This window comes from Macrobrachium nipponense, chromosome 1, assembly GCF_015104395.2.
Source record: "Macrobrachium nipponense isolate FS-2020 chromosome 1, ASM1510439v2, whole genome shotgun sequence".
Classification (NCBI taxonomy): domain Eukaryota; kingdom Metazoa; phylum Arthropoda; class Malacostraca; order Decapoda; family Palaemonidae; genus Macrobrachium; species Macrobrachium nipponense.
Window position 1 is genome coordinate 26,938,620 of NC_087200.1, and position 13,125 is coordinate 26,951,744.

General features: G+C 35.7%; 1 protein-coding gene across 3 annotated transcripts in view; it reads left to right on the forward strand.

The window, feature by feature from the left end:
* Positions 1-10,744, forward strand: part of LOC135219177 (uncharacterized) — a 27,716-nt gene extending 16,972 nt beyond the window's left edge. The window contains exons 2-4 of one of the 3 annotated variants that reach the window (XM_064255714.1): positions 4,118-5,037; positions 5,394-5,528; positions 8,362-10,744. In XM_064255714.1, coding sequence (XP_064111784.1) covers positions 4,118-5,037; positions 5,394-5,528; positions 8,362-8,442 — 1,136 coding nt within the window. In that variant the 3' untranslated portion in view covers positions 8,443-10,744. The remainder of the gene's footprint in view (positions 1-4,117; positions 5,038-5,393; positions 5,529-8,361) is intronic. The other 2 variants (XM_064255712.1, XM_064255713.1) reach the window with 2 other exon arrangements.
* Positions 10,745-13,125: the final 2,381 nt, after the last annotated feature.

The window sequence follows — 13,125 nt, forward strand, 5'->3', positions numbered from 1 at the left end:
AAACTGTGCCAACCGGATTCATGAGGTTGAGTCCAAAATCTGTGATATATATATATATCTATATATATATATATATATTATATATTATAATATCTATATATATTATATATATATATATATATATATATATATATATATATAATATGTGTGTGTACATATAAGTATGTGTATATATATAAATATAAGTATATATATATATATATATATATATATATATATATATATATATATATATAATATGCGTGGGTGTGGCGCTGAATACCAGCAGATTAATTGACTGATTTTCTTACGGATTCGAACATCCCAACGACCGTATTCCATTATTCTTCGGTAACGAGATTTTAATCTGAGAAAATTTCAGTGTAACCTGTCAGCCATCACTATGCAATCTGCAACGTAGTTTTTGGTAATGTCTGGTTTTGCATGGGTAATCTTTCCTTGTGAGTTTTAAGGAAAAAAATTGCCCCCTGTTGGTATATATTGTAGTTTTAATGTTCTTAGTAAAAGAGCATAAAACTTCAACAAAATTCCTTATTCCATTGTGCAAGATTATTTTAATCTCCTTATGTAACCACTTCCCCTTCATTGCATGTGCCAGTTCTTGATCTGCCATTAGCCATATTTTCATTGCTTTGTAAGATTGTTTTAACACCTACAGTTTTCTTAATTAACATAATCAGTAACCTCCTGTAGAACCTGTCTGGTGAAATGTGAGGTAAATTATTCTTACTTTTACAAATCTACTAACTTTCTTATTCTGCCTTTCTTTGACGTGCACATTGATGTTTAGTTTCCTCTTTCATAAGGCTATGACTGAATCCTGACCGTGAAAATTAATTATGAATATTTAAACGCTAATAGTATCGTACCTTGATGTTGTCATCTAAATACAGACAAACCCTGTCTATTCAAAAAGGGGAGAAAATAATATTTTTCTGACTCGAAAACCAATTTTCAACCTCACTAGGAGTCGAACACAGCAGAACCGTTGCCCATATCTCCAACGTTTGGGAGTGAAATTATCAGATAGAATCGGTTTGCTCTTACCTTAATGAATCAGTTCAGTATCTAATGAAAGGTGCATTCTTTTGGAAGTGTCAGTGCCGTGTATTCAGGCTACTGTAAGAGTCGATAGCTGAAGGAGTAACTATTAAAGAGCAGAAAGTAACCACTTCACATTCCCCGCATAATAGACTTATTTAATGCTGGACAGTTCTGCTTAATAATGACTCGAGTTTCACAGACGGTGGAAGAAGCATGGGGCAATATGCAAAGAGTACAAAGCCATGTCTTAGGAAGACATGGCTATGACTTAGCTTTTTACATACAACTTAAGAGGACAAAATACTTATCGATACAAAGTGTTGATGTGTCCATATTTTGGAGCAAAAATGCGACGGCAAAAGAAGCAACAGAAAATTAGATATTTTTTTTTTATGTTCTTTGAGTTGAGTTGAATATAGAATTTAGGTCAAAGGCCAAGCACTGGGACCTATTAGGTCATTCAGCGCTGAAATGGAAATTGACAGTAAAAGGTTTGAAAGGTGTAATAGGAAGAAAACCTCGCGGTTGCACCATGAATCAAGTGTTAGGAGAGGGTGGAAAGTAATATGTAGGTAGAAAATGAAAGGAGGTACAGTAAAAGGAAAGAAAGTGGTTGCAGCTAGGGGACGAAGGCAAGCTGCAAAGAACCTTAAGTTATGCCTACTGTGCACTGCATGAGGTGCACTGACGGCACTACCCCCCCTACGGGGTGTATGTTCTTTTGACATCGTAAGCTGGCACAGCCAACCGCAATAATTTAAGCCTTTGCACAAGGAATAATGAAAGATAGTTAATGTAGAAGTCATAAACTTCCACACCAGAGACTAAATAAAGTCCAGATCAACCAACAACGGGCTTAACAACGGCGAAAGGTAATACGCCGGATATAGTGTTACACAAGAGTGCTTGAATGTCACTGGCACTGCTATTGAGCAGTACTTTCGTTACATGGACGTGATGTCATCGGGCCACACATCCTCCTGGTCTGGGTGCGATGTTATAAATCCGTCGGTGTTAGGGTGAGTCGCTTGCTTTATTAGGACAAAATGATGAGATTTACAGGAGTCTTTATTTACAGGTTCGTCTGTTAACTATTAGCTAAATGAGGAGATCAAAGGTAGACAGGCAGTTGGAAATGTTATAAGAGGTGTATATATATATATATATATATATATATATATATATATATATATATATATATATATATATATATATATATATAAAAAGGAAGAGGTGGCCAATCAGACGACAGTCATGTACACACGTTTTATTAAGAAACGTTTCATGGTTGTCACCAACATCATCAGTCTGCAATTGAAATTCACATTTAAAATAAACTTCAAAATGATTGTATTTTTATTGTAATTTTTAAATTTATATCAATTGTGAATTTCAATTGCAGACTGATGATGTGTTGGTGACAACATGAAACGTTTCTTAATAAAACGTGTGTACATGACTGTCGTCTGATTGGACATCTCTTCCTTTATATTTATGGTTTTCCTGATGTGATATATATATATATATATATATATATATATATATATATATATATATATATATATATATATCAGAGATGTATCGGACATCTGCATCCGCAGATTATCCACATTTTTATAAATCCGTATCCGCATTGGCAATTTCTTAACATCTGCATCCACATCCGCATTAGTATTGCAAGCAACATCCGCATCCGCAGTTTGAGAATGCGGTAATGAAGATATCACCCCCTGCTCAGTGTTCAATAGTTCATACTCATAAATTGTAGCTAAAAGTAGATTTTATGGGGGCTAAACTGGGCTTTTTCGTTTTATTATACAGAATACATGATACACATTAACACATTTCATGCAGTATATACTTTATAAATAGCTCTGTTATGGCATATTTGTTTAAGCAATTTCATGTCATTTACAGCAGTTCTAATTATAAAGGCAGGGTATTGCATTTTTTTAGAAAACACACACACACTCTCTCTCTCTCTCTAATGTAAAGAATGGCTTTGAGTTTTGTTACCCTTATCATGCAGTGAGCATGAAATAACCTTGTGCCAAGATAACTAAAACGCTCGTGTATCACTGTTACTGTTTGTACGTTCGTATGAAAGTATACACACACATACATGAGTATCACTTATGGTTCTACTTTCAGCTAGTACATCAAATATTATGTAGCAAGATATAATTTTGAATAATTGGGCTGAAAATTGTCTTCAAGAAGTAAATTATCTAAATTATTTAGAATTACAAAGTATCCACATCCGTGAGGGTATGGTCATCAAATATCCGCATCTGCAAATTTCAAAGATTGATATCTGCATCCCCAAATCCAATTTTCAGACATCCGATACAAGTCTATATATATATATATATATATATATATATATATATATATATATATATATATATTATGTAATCCTTTTTTGTTTCGTGGAAATGCATTTGCTTAAGAATTCCTCAAAGCTGGAAAATCTTACACTGTTGTTTCACTTTCCCCTTGGCCATACACTGTTCATATTTTATAACAAATTCAATTTACTTGGTAGAAGTTATATAATATATAATATATATTAATATATATATATATATAATATATATATATATATATATATGCGAATACCACAGGAAGATGATAGGCAGAAATCCAGCGCTTTTCGTCTTTCTTTACTGTGGTTTATTCGCTTATTTAATGAAGTCACTTGCATCTACTGTGATTTTTTAATCGCATATATATAGATTATATAAGTATATATCTATATGTATATAATATATATATATATATATATATATATATATATATATAGTATTTGTATATTTGCATCCGTATCATTTATTTCACTCTCTCTCTCTCTCTCTCTCTCTCGTCTCTCTCTCTCTCTCTCTCCTCTCTCTCTCTCTCTCGCTCTCTCTCTCTTCAAGAGAGAATTGTAGCGTCATTATAACACAAGTTCACTGTTTAGCCTTACAAGGAAAGGGTGACTGAAGACTTTTGCTAGAAAATATTACTGGAAGCATTTCCTCTAACAGACGATAAGTGAAAAAACAAGAAACTAATTCATACCTATTTTTCGCAGGTTTTGTTATATTCGCATGCATCTGCCCTCTCGTTAAGCCACAGATACACGAGCCTTCCGCTAACAGTACCACTCACAGTTCAACGCCAGGCCCAACAACCCCAGTGGTAACCACTACAGAAGTCAATGAAGCTGAAAGTGCCTCAGTTGAACCTCATGAGCCAGAATCTGCAGCGGAAGCACCATCTAGCAGTAATGAAGCGAGCGCATCCTTGCCAGAGACAGAGGTTCCTCACACCCCACTTCCAAGAGTAGACAACGAGGTTGAAATTGGTAACATCCATAATGTAACCAGCACCAGCTCTCCGGACACCACTACTCCTTCAGCCAGTGGAGGTAGCGAAGAAGTTGCAGAAACGACCCTTTCTCCGACCCCTGGCACAACCGCGTCTTCGCTTCTTACTACGGAACACATTACAACGACTCCAGGTGAGAACTTACATGAAACCAGCCCAGCAGTGTCTGAAGAGCCGACAACTACTGCTTCATCTACAAGTCCCACAACCGAACAAGAAGAAGAAGATCCACTCACCACCACTGATGCTCCATTGGCAGTCACTGAGACTTCTACTCATTCAGCCGTGGAAATTTCAACTGAGGGCAGTGAAGTTACTGCTTCTTCAGAACCGCCTGTGACCACCACAGTGCAGGAAACATCGACAGTAGCAACAACTGAGGAAGCTGAAGGTCCCACACCTGAACCAGAGAGCATAACTGAGGCGTCAACCACTACTTTATCACCAGGAACAACGACTATGGAGGACAACAGTACTACAACGGATGACACGACTGAATCAACAGAAGGATCTGCCGAAACAGCAACAACCACGACAACTGAGACAACCACGACAAGTGAGAGCGTTTCAGAGGAATCGCCAGAAAGTGAAAAGAATGTGGGTGGCTGCCTCAGCAAAGCAGACGTGAGTTTAATTTCAGTCATCTCTGCAGTCAGAGTGATTATTAATTGTTTATATCCCGTTGTTTTGTTCTTGAGCCTTGATTTGATATTTCATCCCAAGAAGGTAATTGTGTTCAGTGATCAAAGAAGTTTTTGATTACGCATTAACGCTTAACGTATATAATGATTCATTGTAGCACGACAAGTATAAAATGAAGTTTGATGTAGGTTAATAATTTATTGCCCATTTTGACGTCAGTCTTATATATCGGAAATCTGAATGAACTTTAATATATCTATATCTGACAGTGAAACTTATAATAATGAGAAAATGTGACTGTATATTTAATTTAAGCTGCTTATATCTCTATCAAACAGGTCAACACAATATTGATCATTGCCATCGTAGTTGGGGTAAACGTCCTATCTGTGGTTGTGACAGCAATCTGTGTACATAGACTGGTATCTCGCAGATTATCTTGGGATCCACCTCCAATGCATTACAGCAAGAAGGTAAGCCCAGATAAGCAAGATTTGACAATGGCATGACTATGCTTTAGCAGAAGAGTAGGTAGAGACTAACTGTTGGTTCAGTAGGCAGAGAGCAAAGAGCTGCTGCATGAATTAGTTTCCAGCAATAGCATGGTATGATTTTTAGATCACTTGATAGATTAGATTCTGTGATAATCAAGTTAATTAGACTCAAGATATAGAATTTTCGTTTTTGTTCGACAACAGAATCGATAAAGTACTGTGAGACTGTGTATCTATTAATATGTTCAATGCAGTGATACAGAAAGGTAAATAGAGATTTGCCCCTTGATAACAGTAACGGTGACAAAAGCATTGCCTCAGATAAAATCCTGCAGTAGAAGCAAAAAATCAGACCTGCTGAATGTGCTCATGACATAACATAACACATACTTGATCTTGTTTTCATGAAGTGTTTACTCTCCCCATTCGGGTTTCCTTGGATGTAGATGGGAATTTATTACTACTAAAAATATCCTAGAAAGCATTTTTCACAGATTCTTAGTAGAAATAGCAAGGGCAGATTGGATGGGCTACCAACGACTGCATAAATTTGTTTTCTTTTAACGAAAATAAATCCATTAATTTTTGCAGCAACATTTTCCTTGAAGTACAGAATCCTTACAAAATTGGTTATAATTAAAAAAAACTTTTTCTTATTAGCAGTGAAATAACAAGTTCTTTGAGCATGAATATCTTCCTGATGGAAATAACAACTTTCATTCTTAGGTAAGTTCAAGAAGTGATTCTTATCAACGGTGCTTGTAGAGATGCTCATAAAAGCACGAATTGCTTCATAACCATTATACAAGTAAGATCTCCCTTAATAGCACGGATTGCCTCTTGTTATGTGCTCGAAGAACATCTTACAGAGGAAGAGACGTCATTTCACTGCGTTTACGCATTGGTTGTTGAACACCCACTTCATTTCGAAGAGAATGCTCTGTTCCTCTGCTGATGTGCTTGGAGAGGGGAATATTTAGGTTATTACTAATATAGAATAGCACTAAGCACGGGTTGTTTTGTAGTAGCAGCAAGTTCTTAGTAATAGCATATCACGAATAACAGAGGATCATTTTAATATTCATCTTAAAGAAAGAGCATTGCGTTCTTAACAGTGTAAAGGGGGATATGGCCCCACAAAAATAGATATGATCATTTCTTAAAGAAAAAAATAGACGACCTTAAAGAAAAATATGCTTTGTTTTTAAATTGCCATGAAGACAGGCCCTTTAAGAACATCATTGGTTTTTTTCTCAGCAAAATATATGGCTTGTATCCCAGCTGTCATACAGACAGTATTTTACATAAGGCACTGACAGCAAACGTAGCAGTAGCAACGGTAGAGACTTTGATATGAATTTCATCTTGAATTTATTGTATCATGAACTTTCCCAAAATTGTGTTTTATTATTGCATGGGTATTTTCTGTGCCTTGAGCCATTGTTATGGGAAGGTTCTCAGAAATGCCAAATGCGTTAGTTCTAGCTGGTAGCGCGGATACATTCAGAGCCAACCAATTATAGATGTCGAGGAATATAATAATTATACTAAACCACAGGATAATTTGATTCTGTGTATAGTACAGGTGTTTTCATTACAGAAGAATGGTCTTAATGATGGATTCACCAGAAGGATAAGCTCTCTCAGATGTAGCTAATTCAATTGCTTGCCATTCCATGGATAATCTTACTACTCTAGTAGGCTAATTATTTTCAAGAGCAGAGAGTAAGTTTGCAGGATGGTCAAGAACCAATCTATTTAAGTGCTTAAGAAGAGTAGGTTACTGCTAAGATCACCACCTATCTAAAGCTGAAATTCTTTCTAGGCACAGCTTTTTCAGTAGTTAAACTACACTTACTTGAAATAGCCTGGCACTTTTACATCTTCCTCTATCCCCGTACACCTTACAACAATGAATATGGCGCACCTCCTCCTATCGCTTTTAAAGTATTTCAGGATCTCGTACAAATTTGGTTCTCAATGCATAACAGAGGATTTAGAAATACACTCAAAGTGCTGATTCTACTACTAGCAAAATGAGACTCTCCAATTTGGGGTGTTAGTTCCATCCATGACCATTGATCTTAGGAAAATCTGCTCCTTTCTTTATATTCATTTCACCAACAAATGTTTCCATCCTAGCCGTTCCAGAAATCTCGCTGCAACCCGCACCAATCATTTTATTTCAGTGGCGTTGTCCATGCTTACTGCAACATTAAGTGACCCATGGGTAGACTCATGGATATTCTCCATTCCGTGGAGGTTATCTGAAGTCACCTTACCTCCTGCCAAGTCTTTACTTGTACACACCGTATCAAATAGCTCTACTTTACCAACTCCGATATGATGAAATAGTAATTCATCACCCATCACATGTTACTGATCAATAATTATGTCCAATTTTGCAGATTTTTCCTTTACCCATATTTCTTCTATCCACTGCATGCCTAGCATATAGCTTTATTTGAGCCTTTTGTTCCTATAATGTTACCCAAAATGGCTTCACCCCTTGACTTGCGATATTACATTGTAGAATTTCTGATAAAAATAACGTAACCGGTTTCTTATCTGTCGCACTCAGTTCAGATGAATATTCAGGGGGAAATCCTTAATTCACAATTTTCATAAAGTATCTATAATTTGTCGTTGTTATTTCTTTGTTTTATAAGCTTTGCGAAAATGGGATCGTCACAAAACTAAGCAAAGTGTTTTTAATTCCAAATAATTAGAAAGGGTATATGAAGAAGGTGAGTTTTACACTCGCCTGTCACATTCCATAAAGCATCGGTCAATCATAATTGATATGTTGAAGTCTTCCCCAGCAGAAGCCCGCGGGAGATCGTCCCCTAGCCGCCCCCCGCACCGCCGGAATCAATCTCGCAACAGACACTGACTGCAGAGCTGGCGAGAACCCCGCTACCCAGATTCCTATAGTGATCACGAACGAAGACGGCTGGTGCGTCCCGTACAGCGACCAAGACAAGAAGAAGAAGAACGCTTCCGAAAAGAAAACAGAGGACACTGGAGTGTGAATGGGGTTTGCTGTCCTTCAATTAGTGCTCGGTGTCTCAATTTGATCGAATTTTCATTGACAAAACTTTAATTAAAGAGTGTTTAGGAAGGCCATTCATTTGGAAAAGAGCGTGAGTGAAATGGAGCACTTAGTAGGCAGATTGCTAAGAAACTATACTCTGTTTTTTTCCATCTGTCCATCCGCCTGTGGTGTTTTCGCATGGTAACACTGCGTCCCGGGCTTTAAATAGTTACGCTATGTGTAAGTTTTAGGTAAATAAAAGGATATCCGGGTGTACATTTTCAACTGAAAAGTGTTTTAATAATTTACTGTATGCGAATTACACCGTTAATGTTCGAAATAGGATATTATTATTGTTGTTGAATGTAAGCTGAATGTAACTACCCAAGCCCGGGACGCAGTGTTACCATACGCAAACACCACAGGCGGATGGACAGATGAAAAAAAAACGAGTATAACTTATTAAGTGTCTCAGATCAGCAGAAAATAAATTATTCAAGAATTTACCTCGAGAGTTGAATTACAGACAGCAACACCAGTCCTTGGGTGGATGATGATCCATCATTGGTAAAACAAGAGGAGGTCCGGTTGGTATTATATGATTACAGATGTTGATTTTTTATTACCGATTAATCATGTGGTTATTTATAGTTATAAAGGCTATACTATCTCTTTGGTGAAGAGAAAGATGTTAAGCTTTGAAAGTTCTCAGCTCTACGTTATTTTTGTAATTACACTTTGTAACGGTTATTGTACGTTTAAAAATTTGAACGGGTCCATGTTTTAATCTTGCATGGTAGGACGAAATATCTTTAATAGTAGTGACAAGATTGTGATGATAGTTTTGAAAATAATACCATTGTTTAAAAATACAAATCGTTTAGAAGTAATAGTTTCTGTATTTTTCCCATTTTCCATTCTTGGAATAACCAATAAATCTAATACCTTTATTTTTCCCTTTTTCCATTCTCTTATTATCTGTTTGATAAACAGCTTCTTTCATACTTCACTGGCTATTCAGTGTATCACATTAGCTGATGACTGAAATTTTATAAGCAAATGTTTGAAACTTTTTGAATAGTTTGTTTTCTAAAATGTTAAACCAACACTTCTGTCTCTGAATGTAGGGAGAGATGACTCTCAAATCCTCCTAAAGTTTCTGCATATAAGGAGTGTTAAACCTGCCACGTTCAAGCTCTTTATGGTCTAAATAAAGGGGAAAGAGTATGGACTTGTCTGTGCAAAGGAAAAATGGTAGGGTGGGGGGGGGGGGGGGTTGCGTTCGGGGTGGCTGGTCGCAAAAACTACGTTATTCTCTTCCATAATAATAATAATGGAATTTGTCTGTTATGGTGATTAGTGCTTTGCAGTAAGTGGTCATGCTATTGAATTTAAAGAGAAATAAGTGGGACGCGGAAGTGTTCACTTGATATTTTCTATGAGTGGGTATATCAAGGTGCTTCATTAACATGTACTAAAGTCTTTCCACTAAGAAAATAAATCTTCACCGTCGTAATCCTCATTATTATCAGTATATTGTTGCACACCAGAAAAGTTCTTCTTTCTTACTCTAATGCAAGAGTATTCTCACTTTACTCTCATTCACTCTAGTAATCTCATTCATTCATTGTCAGTTTTCTCATTCATTCACTGAGAAGAGAAAAATCTCATTCTGTTCAAGTCGATTTACACTATTTTCTTTAGATTATCTCGATATCGGCAACTTCGATGACGACTTTCCAAAGAATGAAGTGGTAATTTGTTAAGTATTGCGATAATTTATAATCAGCAGCAAATCATATGTTATCAAATAGTATTTAAATAATAGAGAAAAATACTTTTGTCCTTAGGAAACAATGACCAAATATAATTTTAGTTTATATTGTCAAATTTGTTTTTCTTATTTTGCTGCTTAATGTGAACCGTTGACTGCTTTTAAGCTTCCGTTTCGTTACTATGCATATTTGTTTGGTATCAGAGCATAACGTTGTTCAGTGATGCTCACTGGACTATGATCATTTTAAAAAAATGAGACTAATATCCAAAAGTGAATTATATGACTAGCATCCCTGTTAAAGAGTATTGTAAGTGCATGTTGTGATAAGAATTTCCAATTTCGGATGTATGTATGAAACAAAAATAAATTATTACCTGATTTCAAGGCTTATTTATCAACCCACACAAAACTGGCATTATACTGTGCGTAAACTCTGTAATTGGGTGTTTACTTTTAGAATTGTACATTTTAAATCTTTTGTTAAATAGGACCACCACTGAACACGAAAGTTAGAAATAAAGGTTTACTTTTCATTTCCAAGATTATTCAATAGAAAACCATCACAATGTGCTGATAGATAAAAAAAAATTAAGTTTGTCTATTTCATTTAAGTAATGTGACGATTATATAATAATGTACTCCATACATCATTGTGGGCGCCTCTTTGAGTTCATAGTATTGTTTTTGTTAATATTATTATGATTTCTTCACAAACTTACATATAAAATGCGAAGTGAACACAGGCCCGTATCGATGGACGGGGTTCGACACCCCCCCCCCTCTTAAATTTCTGGAAGTCATGTTTTCTGTGACTATCCTTTTCATTGAACTGTACTTACAAAGTAATAGATAATTATTGTTTTTTTTTGTGTGAAGTCAAAGTAAATAACATAACAAGTGAAGTAATATGCATGTTATTGTTAACATGATAAATGAATAAATCAATTAAAGAAATATTCTTGAATTTCAGTGCAAAATTTCAACATTATAAGTAAAATTCTGTTGACCAAAGTCAGTACTTTGAATAACATCTAATCGGGTGCAAGGGCATAGCCCGCATACCCAATTTTTCTTCTTAATATAACTAAAATAACATTTTCAAGTATTTCATCTTGTTTATATCTATATATGCAATGACATTTATAGAAGAAAAGGTCCAGTTTTGTGAAAAACGACACCCCCCCTCCTTAAAAAAACTCTAGGTACGGGCCTGGAACATTAAAATGGAAACCCAAAAAAAAGCAATTAAGAAAATAAACTATATATTTCACTTTTAACACCTTATTACTTCCTTAATGCTACCAAATGTTTACAAAGAATAACAGCTATTTTTTATTACATTATTACAATAAAAATTGCAAAAGGCTTTAATTATATGAATGGAAATGTAGGACTAAATTTCCTTTGCGTATATATATAATATATATATATATATATATATATATATATATATATATATATAAATAATCAACTATCATTTTCATCTTCATAACCCCCTGCTAAAAGTAAACTTAATCATAAGCAAGAAAATTCTCTCTCTCTCTCTCTCTCTCTCTCTCTCTCTCTCTCTCTCTCTCTCTCTCTCTCTCCTTCTCTCTCATAATCTTCCCCTTCCTTTACCAAACAAATAACCTACTATTTCACACACATTAAAACCATTCTAATAACAGTTTGCCCTCTGTCTCACTTTCGTGTCGACTAGCATTTCCTCTTGGCCATAGGTCTAGGCCTAATTCCAATTCTGTCAGTCTTAACCAGTGAACATGGTCTATTTGCATTAGGAATCGAATGGAAGATATTACTTTGTACGTGCACTTTAATTGCTAGAATTATTATTATAAACCTATTGTTTATAACACCTCTCTCTCTCTCTCTCTCTCTCTCTCTCTCTCTCTCTCTCTCTCTCTCTCTCTCTCGTGTTGGCTAGCATATCCCTTTGGCATTTACTCTTAACTACACATAGGTCTAGGCATAATTTTAATCTTATCACTCTTAACTAGTCAAATATGATTTACTTGAATGAGGAATCGATCCGAAAATATATTTATGCACTTTAATTGATAGAAGTATTCATATAAGACTGTAGTTAATATATTTATCCAAAATGTTAAATGTAATTGGTAGACTAAACCAAACTAGAGTAATGATGTTAAATACCTGAATCGTGAGTGGCACTATCATGCAGAGGTAAACGTTGGTTCGGTACATCATCCTTCAGTTCTCTTGCATTTGCAGGGCAACAGTTAAGCGAGTCATGTCTTAGGTTTCTTTGTTGAAAATGAACCGAGCATATGGTCACTTCTTCTATTGTTCATCCACTTCCTAACACATTTCGGCATCTTTAGGGAAACGTTAAAAGCTAACCTTTTCACTTTCAACATTGTCCATTTCTGTGTAACAGCAGTCATAGATAGCACAAATCACCATGACAATATCGTACTCAACTCTAAAAAACTAAAAATTTTTCACAAATTCTCAAAACTCCCGCCTGGGTGTGCCACATGCAACCTATGAGAGCACAGTGTGACGTCATGCGCAGGAAAGTTGAAAATTCGACCGCAGCGTACCTACCATAATCTTACATCTTGGTTGTGGGTATGCATGTCGATGAAAAGCCATTTATCCAGGGAATCGTTTCCAGTACAGGAATATGGTCTTAATTTTGTTTTACCACGGCTGCGGCTCTGCACGGCTGCACATTCGTGCCACTTTAATCTAAGATAAGACAGTAACTTCACCAAAGGTAGATGCTCATTTCACGAAAG